This window comes from Bufo bufo, chromosome 4, assembly GCF_905171765.1.
Source record: "Bufo bufo chromosome 4, aBufBuf1.1, whole genome shotgun sequence".
Classification (NCBI taxonomy): Eukaryota; Metazoa; Chordata; class Amphibia; order Anura; family Bufonidae; genus Bufo; species Bufo bufo.
Window position 1 is genome coordinate 330,154,545 of NC_053392.1, and position 13,149 is coordinate 330,167,693.

The 13,149-nt window shown below is 40.3% G+C and overlaps 1 protein-coding gene across 3 annotated transcripts in view; it reads right to left on the bottom strand.

Moving 5' to 3' along the window:
* Window positions 1-508: 508 nt before the first annotated feature.
* The window catches only part of HACE1 (HECT domain and ankyrin repeat containing E3 ubiquitin protein ligase 1), a 113,419-nt gene continuing 100,778 nt past the window's right edge, over window positions 509-13,149 (bottom strand). For all 3 annotated transcript variants that reach the window (XM_040428806.1, XM_040428805.1, XM_040428807.1), the window contains exons 22-24: window positions 10,916-10,986; window positions 6,583-6,696; window positions 509-1,357 (exon numbers count right to left, since the gene is read on the bottom strand). In XM_040428806.1, the coding sequence (XP_040284740.1) occupies window positions 1,255-1,357; window positions 6,583-6,696; window positions 10,916-10,986 (288 nt within the window). In that variant the 3' untranslated portion in view covers window positions 509-1,254. The remainder of the gene's footprint in view (window positions 1,358-6,582; window positions 6,697-10,915; window positions 10,987-13,149) is intronic.

Genomic DNA, 13,149 nt, shown 5'->3' on the forward strand with positions numbered 1-13,149 from the left:
TCTGACCTGACTTTTCTAATTTTATGTATGAGACTGACTTGCCAGAATCTCCTCATATTTTAGCATCAGTAATAAAGGTTTGTATTGGACATAAATCCAGATTTTTCTTAAAATGAATGAGTAGGCTTTTGAACAATGCAGAGAAACTTCTCAGAAACCAATGCAGTAGGTTGTTTGCTTGAGGGCAAGCATTAAAATGTCCTAACAAACACAATATTGTATTAACACCAGTAAATGCTTTGATTTGAAACCAACAGAACAGTGCTTTCCCTGGCCGTCGCTGATTTATTAGGACTGCTATAAAAGGACCACTCCGATGTATTGTGTTCACACCAATTATACTCTCGATTTAATATGACCGAGGCTTACTGATACTGCTCTTATCTTTTCAATTAAAGAGCCTTTGTGGCTGCATGGCCACTTTCAATCATTTGTGATCTTTAGTACAACATTAATGATCTGCCGCAGGAGTGAAGACACAAAGAAAGCATATTTGCATATTGTGATGATGTATCAAATGCAATTTATAAAATACTTTATTTTTGTAAGCTCGTTTGTACAAAAATACATTTCAGATACTTTGCACAACAAATGTATAAACTGAACAGACCAAAAGGTGTAATCGTAAAGGACAAACGGGAGTAAATCATAAAATATGACTGTCCATTTCCTGGCTGGCAATAAAATGAAAAACAGATGAGTCGCTTAATAACTTATGTGGAAACTGACCTGCTGCAAGATACAGCTAAAAATGGTTATAAACAAAATGAAAGATACAACCTTTGGAAATGGAAAAGTGGGATTACAAAACAATTCACTTTTACTGCATATGTACACTAAAATGGTAAAAGTGCAGAGCACAGACAATTACAGCTGCAGACTTTACAACACACGGTACACACACGCTTCCTCAATAAAAATAATAAAACAGATTAAAAGCAAATTGATTCAGCATTTAAACACACCACACAACCTAAAACATATAAATCTGGCCTAAAACACTAAATTCTCCTTTATAAACTGCAGCTTGCTTCTCCCGTTGCGATGCTAAGACCAGCTTTTTTTTCCATCTTTTGAAATCACACATCCACACAAACAACACTTAATCTAGGAGAAAATAGGTACTTTAGAAATCTTTGAAAGTCAGCCCTGCCCGTGGGCAGTATCTAGCCTGTTTTCCTCTTGACAGATTTTGAAATTGGCTCTGCCACTCTGAATTGCACATCAGTAGTCAGATGAGTTTTTCTTTCTTCATTATGCCATTGTGTAACCATAGCTTCCGCAGTGCAATGCCACCAGAAGTCTGTCCTTAAGGATATCCTTACTCGGGTATTCAGGCAATTTAAGCATATTGATACTAAGAGACACAAACCAGCATTATAAATAAGTCTAAAGATGACAGACAACTGTTGTGAAATACATCAAATACAAGTCAAAGAAGAAAAAATCCTGAAAGGTTAAGTCATTGCCTAAAATATTCACCAATATAAATAAATAAAAAAGAATACATAGAAAACTAATTTGGAGAAGGTACCACAATATTGCAATATTCCCACACTCGCATGTATTAAAAGGGAGTTTGTCAGTAGTTCTGACCATGCAAAACTGCTGACAGCTCTAGGTACGGGCCAGGAAGAGCAGGACATACATACTTTTTGCTGATTTTTTATTCTGCTTCTGCAACTACCCAGTAGGTAATGTTTCACTGCGAAGTGCTATCTTTGGTGCGCTGCTTCATAACACCATCCCCTTGAGTGACAGCTGTAGTATCCATCCAGAAGATCACTATAGCAGTCACTCAGAGAAGAGGGGAAGGACTGTAAAACAGATCCACTGTTGACAGACTCCCTTTAAAGAGGTTGTGCAAGAATGGGAGATGAGCGGGCCGCGGAAGAGACATGATCCCATTTAATCATGTAACCATTTGTAATTCAGTAAAGGGAGCCGGTCTTGGCAGTAGCCAGTGATTGGCTGTGGCAATGTCAAACTGGATGTCGACATCGAAGGATCCCTGTGGAGCATCGCAGACCTGGAGAAGGAGAGAGGAGGCTTAAGGTTTGCCAAAATTCTCCCCATTCTTTCACAACCTCTTTAAACGTGATTCTGTGGCACAGATTAAAGCCTACTTCACTTTCACATTAGCATTTTTAATGGATCCGGCAGGGTTCAGCAAAAAACGCTTTAGTTACTGATAATACAACCACCTGCTTCCGTTATGAACGGATCCGGTTGTATTATCTTTAACATTCCCAAGACGGATCCGTCATGAACTCCATTGAAAGTCAATGGAGGACATATCAGTTTTCTATTGTTGCAGATCACATCAGAGAAAACGGATCCATCCCCATTGACTTGCATTGGGGGTCATGCCGGATCCGTCTTGCTCCGCATTCCAGGACAGAAAGCAAACTACAACATGTTGCGGTTTGCTCTCCGGTATAGGAACACAACTAAACGGAACTGAATACATTTTGGAGCATGCTGTTAAGTTCAGTTTTGCCCCATTGACAATAAATGGGGACAAAACTGAAGTGTTTTTTTCCGGTATTGAGCCCCTATGACGGATCTCAATACCGGAAAACTAAAACGCTAGTGTGAAAGTAGCCTAACATGAGCACTTGTTACACTGAATATAAAGTCTAGTCTGCAGGCAGCATATCGAGCAGACTGCAATAAACTTTTATGGGACCATATTTAGTATAACCTGTAATTTATTAATTAAAGCAATTAAAAAAGGATCCTTCTGATATGTCAGAGATACACGTGAAAAAGAAAACATTGGTAAAGTCTATGATCTTGGACCACCACTAATTTCTAGAAGGAAAGGATCTTTAGAATTTAACAACCTTTGGCTATATATAGAGAATCCTGTTGGTGACCAGGGGAAAATATGTGTAAATGGGTTAAAAAAATGACTCAGTGATAGGAAACAGATGGTTGTTATTAATGGTACAGTCTCAGGTTTGGGTCACTGGTGTCAGTATTAGGCTGTTTCTTTTATCTTGTAAAGGGCTTACGCAGCGGAATTTCAAAGTTTGCAGATGATGGCAAGCTCTGTAAGGTAATCAACACTATAGTATTACAATTCCAAAAAAGTGGGGGCACTGTAAAATGTAAATAAAAACAGAATCCAATGATTTCCAAATCTCATAGATCCATTCACAATAAAACATAGAACATATGTTAGATGTTGAAAGTGAGACATCTTACATTTCATGAAAAAAAAAAAAAAAAATAACTTATTTAAAACCTGATGGCAGCAACGCATCTCAAAAATGTTGGGACAGGGTCATGTCTACTATTGTGTAGCATCGCCTCTTCCTTTAACATCATCCTGTAAATGTCTGGGAAGTAAGAAGATCAATTGCTGTAGTTTTGGGAGAGAAATGTTGTCCAATTTATGTCTGATGTAGGATTCTATCTGCTCAACAGTCCAGGGTCTTCCTGGCTGGATTTTATGTTTCATTATGTGGCAAATGTTTTCTATTGGTCAAAAGTTTGGACTACAGGCAGGCCAGTTCAGCACCCAAATTATTCCTGTGCAAAGCCATGCTGTTGTGATGGATGCAGTATGTAGTTTAGCATTGTCTTGCGGAAATATGCAGGACCCTGAAAGATACATTGTCTGGATGGAAGTTTATGTTGTTCTAAAACCTCTATATACTATATGGATAGTGTCTTTCCAGATGTGTAAGCTGCCCACGCCATAGGCAGTAATGAATCCTCATAGCACAGATGCAGGCTTTTGATTTGTGTGCTGATAAACTGGATAGTTCCTCTCCTCTTGAGTCTGCAGAACTCGGCATCCATGGTTGCCAAAAAGATTTTCAAATATTGTTTCATCTGACCACAAAATAGTTTTCTATTTTGCCTCAGTCCATTTTGAAGGAACTTCTGCCCAGAAACATTGACAGGGTTTCTAAAACTGCAGTGCTGTCTGAGGGCCCACAGATCAAAAGCATCCAATATTGACTATCATTCTTGTCCCTTGGGCACATGGATTTCTCCAGATTCTCTGAATCTTTTGACATTATGTACTGTATATGATGGGATATTTAGTCTTTGTAGTTTTACGTTGAGTAGCATTTTTCTGAAATTGTTTCACGTTTTTAGATTGGTGAACCTCTGCCCATCTTTGCTTCTGAGAGACTCTGCCTCTCTACCGTGCTCTTTTTATACTCGGTAGCAAATGGCTTCTCCAGCAGTTTATTAGTATCACCTACCTCTTCAACTTTTTGTTGCCCCTGTCCCAACTTTTTGGAGATGTGCTGCTGCCATCAAGTTATAGATTAGTTGTTTTTTTTTATTTTTATGAAATAGTAACTTTTTTTTACTTTTAACATAGGATATCTCTTCTATTATAAATAAAATAGGAATCTGATATTTGCAAATCATTGCATTCTGTTTTTATTTTCAGTTACATTTTTACACAACGTCCCAATTTCTCTGGAATTGGGGTTGTACAGAGGGATTTGGGAAAACGGGAGGATTGGGAAAAGAAACGGCAGATAAAGTTTAATGTGGATAAATGTAAAGTTATGCACTTGGGCCGGGAAAACAGAATATACATTTATGTAATAAATGGCAAACCAGTGGGTAAAAACTGCAACTGAAAAAGACTTAGGGATATGTGTGGACAGTAAACAATTCTAAATCAGCTGTGAAGGCAAATAAAATTAAGGGATGCATCAAAATATGTTTAGACATGAACATAGGTAGACATTTATCATGACTGGCATTTCATATGCCAGCCTTGATCTTCAGTGCACGGGAATGAGATGCACCTAATTTATTAAAAAGGCACATAAATAATGTATAAATAAATAAATTAGGGCTCTCCAAGCCCCAGAAACTCAAATTTATGCCAGCTAGGGACTGATGTAGACTTGAGTAGTAATTTAATCCAGATTTTGCCATACATTATAGTAAACGTAGTGGGCTATGGAGGCTCTGCCCTCTCCCCTAACCCCCATCTCTTTCCTTATAACTGGAAAAGCCTCAAGTCTCCCCATTAGTTTTCCGTCTAAACAAATAATTTGTCAGGCCACACGTGGAATATTGTCTACAAATTTAGGCATCTTTGTATAACAAGAACATAGCTGAATCAGTGAATTACATACCAACACGGGTTAACAAACATAGGCGGTTATTACGTTTGGAAAAATGACTGCTCAGTGGTGACCCGATTACAATATACAAACATAGGAATGGACAATACAGAGATTTCGTTCTGGTGATCTTTTGATAACAAGGTCTGTAACCGTGACCAGTGCATATCCTCTTGGATTACCATATATTGGCACTAGATTTCTGGAGATAAAGGGATTTACTATGCTTGACCGATTCACTTCTAGCTAGGAACCTGAACCTTACATCAGATAGAATATTATTTTATCGTCCATTTAAGAAGATTATGGAGTCCAGTAGGAAGGAAATGCAGCTTGAAAAGTGTCAATCTAATGGTCCCATTACATGGGACGATGATCTAGCAGACTGCCTGGAAGGAAGCGTTCCTTCCTGACAGTCTGCTGAATGCCAGCGGAAGAGACCACTGCATTTACATGCACTGATCTCCTCCGGAGCTCCATACGGTCTCGTTGTTTCCCGGCACCACATCATGTTTACACAGCACCATCTGCCACTGGGAATCGATGATCGTTTGTGCTGCACAAAACATACAATTACCTGATGAATGAGCATTTAGCTCGTACATTGGGTAATCGGCAGTGTATTTACACCGCCAGATTATCGCTAACCAGCTTTACTAGCAACGCTGGTTAGCGATCATCTGTTCAATTGTCTGCACGTGTAAAGGGCCCTTAAATTTGGCTAGATACACACAATGCCAGCAGCCATACAAGTGAAGGACGTGGTAGAGTAACCGTGAGTGACGTGATTACTTGTATCTGTACTGACAGACTAGTCAGATTAACAAGCCGTCTTCTCCTCCGCTGCTCCATAATATACAGGAGAATCATCTTATATTGTTTCTAAAGTCTAGCATGATGAATGGTTTAGGAATTTGGTCTCCTTTTACTTCATGATGATCCCCCAAGAATGGAGAGGCGCTCTTTAAAAAACTCTTGCTCAGTCTGGGATTATGACTGAATTGGGAGGTCTGAATCCAAAGGCTGACAGCCTTCCCTATGTGAGGGTGCATGTAGGAGCCGTCAGTCATTGAGTGATACTACCCTCTAGACTGATAAGCCTAGAATGAGAATCATAAATCAAAAGATTACTAAATCTTCTCCCATAAAACTATGCATCAATCTCCTCTTGGCAAGAAGGCACAATTAGCTTCATCACTTAAACGGCCATTTGAAACAAGCCCAGACAAAAGCCCACATAAGCCGGCTCATTTTCTGGCAGCATTTTGTCTGATTCTGCCCAGCTGTCTGAAGAAAACGATACCAATTGCTTTTAAGATGTAAAAGTAGGTACATGTTTATTGAAACGTAATATGAAATAAAGGTGACAAAGAAGAAAAGTCGCACCAACAAAGTGAATTAAATGAATTTGAAACATACAAAATGAATGTTTTCACTCTAACATGCAACTGAAGCTGTGAAATTCTGAACATACCATGTACTAGAGGTTGGAAGCAGATTTGATGTGTATGGCACAGCCGCAATAGTGAAATTTTGTAGCCCACTTCCTCCCATGATATATGCAAAACCGCCATGAGGCACTCTGGAACTAAACAAAAAAAATGACAAACAAACCATGACTTATTACATATGTAGATGTCTGATACAGTGTAATAATGGCAGCACATGAACATGCTGACATAAATGCATATTATTGCTGCAACCCATGTGTAACATGAAACTACATAAAAGAATTATAGAAAACATAGTAAACAAGGAGAAAATAAATTGAAACCCAGTCAACTAAGAAATGAGGCAAGTGACAAATCAAACGCTGAAGTTTTCCGATTGCAAATGTTCACTTGAAATGATCTTCAGGTTATGTAAATTGCAGCTATTACTTCAACTAGCAAATGGCCTGTGTTATCTGTGATGATAAAAGTCAGCATTGGCAACATACAGGGGCAGACTAGGAACTTAAAGTGGCCCCATGTTGTAGGAAAGTCAGAATTGACAGAAGGTGGGGCAACAGAAGTAGGCAGGGCAACCTGTGTGCCTCCCAACTCTTCTTCCAGACTCTGGGACCTTGATTTTCCTATAAAATGCTAAATTTACTTTCATCTGAAAACAGGACTTTGGACCACTGAGCAATAGTCCAGTCCTTTTTCTCCTTAGCCCAGGTAAGGAGCTTCTGACATTGTTTCTGGGTCATGAGTAGCTTAAAACAAGGAATGCAACAGTTGTAGCCCATGTCCTGGATACGTCTGTGTGTGGTGGCTCTTGAAGCACTGACTCCAGCCGCAGTTCACACATTGTGAATCTCCAAATTCTTGAATGGGCTTTTCTTGACAAACCTTTCAAGGCTGCAGGTATCTCTATTGCTTGTGCACTTTTTTCTACCACACCTTTTCTTTCCACTCAACTTTACATTAATATGCTTGGATACAGCACTCAGTAAACAGCCATCTTCTTTAGCAATGACCTATTGTGTCTTACCGTCCTTGTGGAGAGTGTTAATGACTATCTTGCGGACAACTGTCAAGTCAGCAGTCTTCCCCATGATTGTGTAGCCTACTGATCCAGACTGAGGGACCATTTCAAGAAGACTTAGGAAACCTTTGTAGAGGTTTTGTGTTGATTAGCTGATTAGAGTGTGACACCATGAGTCTACAATAATTAACCTTTTCTGAGATATTGACTTTTAGATTTTCATTAGCTGTAAGCTGTAATAATCAAGATTAAAAGAAACACTTGAAATAGATCACTCTGTGTGTAATGAATCTATATTATATATGCATGTGACTTTTTGAATTACTGAAATAAAATTAACTTTGATGATATTCTAATTTATTGAGATGCACGTGTAGACGTGGATGGGGTTTTAAAAATGCCACCCACATGAAGCTGAAATTTTCTGCATGGAAAATGAGCATGCTGTGGATGATTCTGATCCACAATAAGCTCATTCTATTGACTTTTTACTGCAGATTTAACTTCTCCAAGAGAAGGAGAAGGCCAACAACAAAGTTGACCCCAACAATATAATCTTCTGTAATGATCTCTACGATATTAGGCAGACTAGATGGGCCAAATGGTTCTTATCTGCCGACACATTCTATGTTTCTATATAACAGAAGATCACTTTGAAAAGGGTTTTCTCCTTTAAATGGGTTGTCAAGTAGTTAGCTATTGATGGCCATACCTCAAGACAGGAAATCAATATCAGACTGATGAGGGTCTGCCAAACTGCACCCCTATTGATCAGCTGTTTCGGGCCAGAAACTATATATAGTGGTTGGAGCTGGAAGCAGAAGGCTCTGTCCAATGTGTGGCAGTCATGTTGAATGGGTGCTGAGCTGCAGTACCCATTCAAGTGAAATAGCTGAGCTATAGTACGCTGGCACCAGAAACTACACAGTTGATGGAGCCTCAAATCCACTGTATAGTTTTTGGCACCATTGGGTGCTGAAACAGCTGATCAGTGGGGGCGCTGGGTGTTGGACTCCCACTAAACTGATATTAATGACCTATCCTGAGGATAGGCCATCAATATCTAATTCGCATAATACATTTTGTATATCATCTTTCAAAAACCATTAAAGGGCTTCTGTCACCCCACTAAAGTCATTTTTTTTTTTTGGGCTAGTTAAATTACTTATCCTGCGATATATGAAAATATAATGGTGTTACTTACTTTGATTCAGCAGTTTCTTCTAAAAACGAACTTTTATAATATGTAAATTAGGTCTCTACCAGCAAGTAGGGTGGCTACTTGCTGGTAGCAGCTGCAGAAAACCGCCCCCTCGTCGTGTTGATTGACAGGGCCAGCCGGGATCTCCTCCTCCGGGCAGCCCTGTCAGCATTTTAAAAATCGCGCGCCTGTGTTCATTCTGTACAGGCGCTCTAATATGAGGAGGCTCGCCTCCTCAGAACTCCCTCAGTGCGCCTGCGCCGATGACGTCTTCTATTTCGGTGATGTCATCGGCGCAGGCGCACTGAGGGAGTTCTGAGGAGGCGAGCCTCCTCATCTCAGAGCGCCTGCGCAGAATGAACACAGGCGCGCGATTTTTAAAATGCCGACAGGGCTGGCCGGAGGTGGAGGCTGGCCCTGTCAATCAACACGACGAGGGGGCGGTTTTCTGCAGCTGCTACCAGCAAGTAGCCGCCCTACTTGCTGGTAGAGACCTAATTTACTTATTATAAAAGTTCGTTTTTAGAAGAAACTGCTGAATCAAAGTAAGTAACACCATTATATTTTCATATATCGCAGGATAAGTAATTTAACTAGCCCAAAAAAAAAAAATGACTTTAGTGGGGTGACAGAAGCCCTTTAAAGAGCTTGTCCGGTCCTCCTGAGGATAGGTCATCAATATCAGATCAGCGGGGGTCCAACACCCGGCACACCCACTGATCAGCTCTTCCAGTCCGCTGCTGCTGTCCCATAGACATACAGCTGAGAGCAGGAAGAGAGAAGGGAGACGGCACATGCGCACTGCACTCACCGTCTCCTCAAACAGCTGATCTGCAGGGGTGCTGGGTGCCGATCTGATATTATCCTATCCTAAAGGAAAGGTCATCAATAGAAAAAGACCAGACAACTCCTTTAAGATTATAGTCTCAATAAAACACCATACATTAAAGAGTTAAAATATTAAACCAAAATGTGTGTTCTTTTAAGAAATAATCAGACCTAGACACTTCCTTTTATCATTTTTCTTTGAAGGGAAAACACAATGAAAGGCTGCACTATCTGAACACAAATCATGATATTTCTAACCACTTATTTTATTCCCAAAAGGCTTAAGTGAGATCTTAGGAGTGAGCGCTAAATACATGATATGATTTACACTTTTCAATGCTCTTACCGCTTTTTCACATCTACAGCCACAACTATTCTCTACATTTACAATAAAATGGCATACGGGTGCACAGCATCCGAGGGAAGGTTAATACAAACCTGCACATTTCATTGGTCCACTATACCATTACTCAACACACATATTCCCTGTATATAGGGATTTTACAACAGCATTTGGACATTCATATAGGTCATCGTTCAAAAGGTTTTAAAGTGACTATTTTCAGCAGTTGGCAGACTTCTTTGTATGAGATCCATGTGAAGTCTTTAGCCTTACATTTATTTTTATGCATACTAAAAGTACTGCTTCATAGACAATGCAGCTATCAGAATTCAAGCAATTCCATTATTACTGCAAGGCAGATATAGAGCAGGAGACAAAGGCTTCTCAGTTATTCTTATAGATATTCCAGAATCTTAAAAGCTGCAATCATACATGCATTTGTTTTACCAGATCCATTGAATTAATTTTATGGTGTGCAGCCAGGGGAAAGACCGTATGATTTTTCTTCACTGAAGTGGTACTAAAGCTATGCTTAGACAGAGATGAGATCGTAATGAGGAAACACGCAGAAATAGACTGAACCACAGGAAGGAGGCAGATTTATGTGTTAATATAAAGGCAAAAAAAATAACGACCAGGCAGCTGAAACCACAGTATCATTATACTCAAGGGTCAGATATACAATGATTGGCAGGACTAGACAGACAAAGACTAGATTAGGTAGATAATCATAAAACTAAAACTTTGTTTTCTGAATGTGATAGTAAATCCAGCCAGTACATGAGTATTATAACTTCTTGAAAATAATAAATTGGTTAATACAACCACAACTGAAAGTGTCAGAGCAAGAAGATCAATGACTCTAGACAAGAAGTGTGGATATGTGGCTTCCAGACATTTCATTTATAAAGTGCACATTCGACATATAGATAATATACAAATCAGAACAGGAAGAGTCTTACATACCTGCCGGTTACAAACTGCAAAAGCAACACTCTTTCTTCTTGCGTTAGTTCTTGTACAATCTCCCAGAACCACTAGAAACAAACATAACAGAAGTACATATAACTAAATACTGTATACACATATCTAACTCTATAACTCGCTACACACACACACTTGTCACACAAATGTTTCAAATTATCAAACAACTTTGAATATCAGACAAAGATGACCTGATTAAATACAAAAATGCAGTTTTTAAATGAAGATTTCATTTATTAAAAGGGGTTGTCCAGGTTATTTTTTATTGATGATCTATCCTCAGGATAGGCCATTAATATTAGATCTGCGAGGGTCCGACTCACGACACCCCCCGCCGATCATCTGGTTGAAGAGAAGGCACGCACTGCCTTCTCTTCACGGTTCACCTGCTCGCTGTCGCAACAGCAGTGGTGAGAAGGTGTAATTACAGTACATCTCAACCATCCCATTCACTTCAAAAAGATGGCTAGTTCCTATTCCAAGTGTATAGGAATGAGCCATCCTATGGAAGTGAATGGGATGGCTTCGATGTAATAACACCTGCTCAACGCTGTGGTTGCTACCACGAGCAGCCATGGACTTCCTAGTGTGCTTCAGAACTCAAGAACGCTTCAGCTTAAAAGGGTATTCCCATCTCAGACAATTGGGGCATATCACTAGATATCTTATCAGACAATATTGCCAAATCCTATATGCCCCCATTGTCTGAGATGGGAATACCCCTTTAAAGGGTTTCTACTACCAGAAATACCGTTATGTAGCTGACTGACATTAGCGATGCGCTAATGTCAGCACTACATACCAGTATGTTTCTGACATTTGTCCCTGCAGAAGTTTTTGTAAAATAACCACTTTTATAATATGCTAATGAGCCTCTAGGTGCTATGTGGGCGTAAAATCAGCACCTACAGGCTCCGTCTACTCACCCTTTATCCCGCCCAGGTCCCCTGTTCTGCCCACCCCGCTCCTCTTGATTGATGTCACTGTTCCCTGCATCGCAGACGAAATCCTGCGCCTGCGCCGTTCACTTCTGTATTCTGCGCAGTGAGTGAAGGCCGCTCTCCTGATGACGGCTTCCTCACTGTGACGTAGTCGGCGCAGGCGCAGTGAGGAATCCGGCACCAGGAGCGCATCATTCACTCACTGCACCTGCGCCGAATACAATAGTGAACACCGCAGGCGCGGGATTTCATCTGCGATGCAGGGAACAGTGACATCAATCAAGAGGAGCGGGGCGGGCAGAACAGGGGACCTAGGCGGGATAAAGGGTGAGTAGACCGAGCCTCTAGGTGCTGATTTTAAGCCCACATAGCACCTAGAGGCTCATTAGCATATTATAAAAGTGGTTATTTTACAAAAACGGCTGCAGGGACAAATGTGAGAAACATACTGGTATGTAGTGCTGACATTAGCGCATCGCTAAGGTCAGTCAGCTACATAACGGTATTTCTGGTGGTAGAAACCCTTTAAGATCACAAACTGATGGCCGGACAGTCTCTTAAGGATTTTCTGGTAGAGAGCAGAATTCATGGTTCCAATTACAGCAATTCATCCGGGTCCTGAAGCAGCAAAACAGCCCCAGACCATCACACTACCACCACCATGTTTACGGTCGGTAAGATATTCTTTTTCGGAAATGCGGTTTTAGTTTTACGCCAGGTGTAACAGGACACACACCTTTCAAAAAGTTCCACTTTTGTCTCGTCAGTCCATAGAATATTTTCCCAAAAGACTTGGGGATTATAAACATGTTTTTTTGGGGGGGCAAATGTGAGACATGCCTTTGTGTTCTTTTTGGTCATCAGTGGTCTTCACCTTGGAACTCTCCCATGGATACCATTTTTGTTCAGTCTCTTTGCGACCCCAACTGAGGCAAGTGAGGACTGCGGTGTTCTGCATGTTGTTATGAGTTCTTTTTGTTATGAGTTCTGATGAGTTGTCCATGTGCTCTTCGAGTCATTTTGGTAGGCCAGCGACTCATGGAAAGGTACGCCACTGTTCCATGTTTTCTCCATTTGTAGTTCGCTGGCGTACCGAAGCTGGCTTTGTAACCTTTTCTAGACTGATGGATGTCAAATGACTATCATTTGTTATTGAATTTCTTCAAATAGGGGCATGATATTTAATCACTTCTATTTAAGTGATTTATTGATTCTGAGCGTGGCTAGTGATATTGAACTCCGCTTTCCAAAAACTGTGGTTAAATCAAAGGGTCG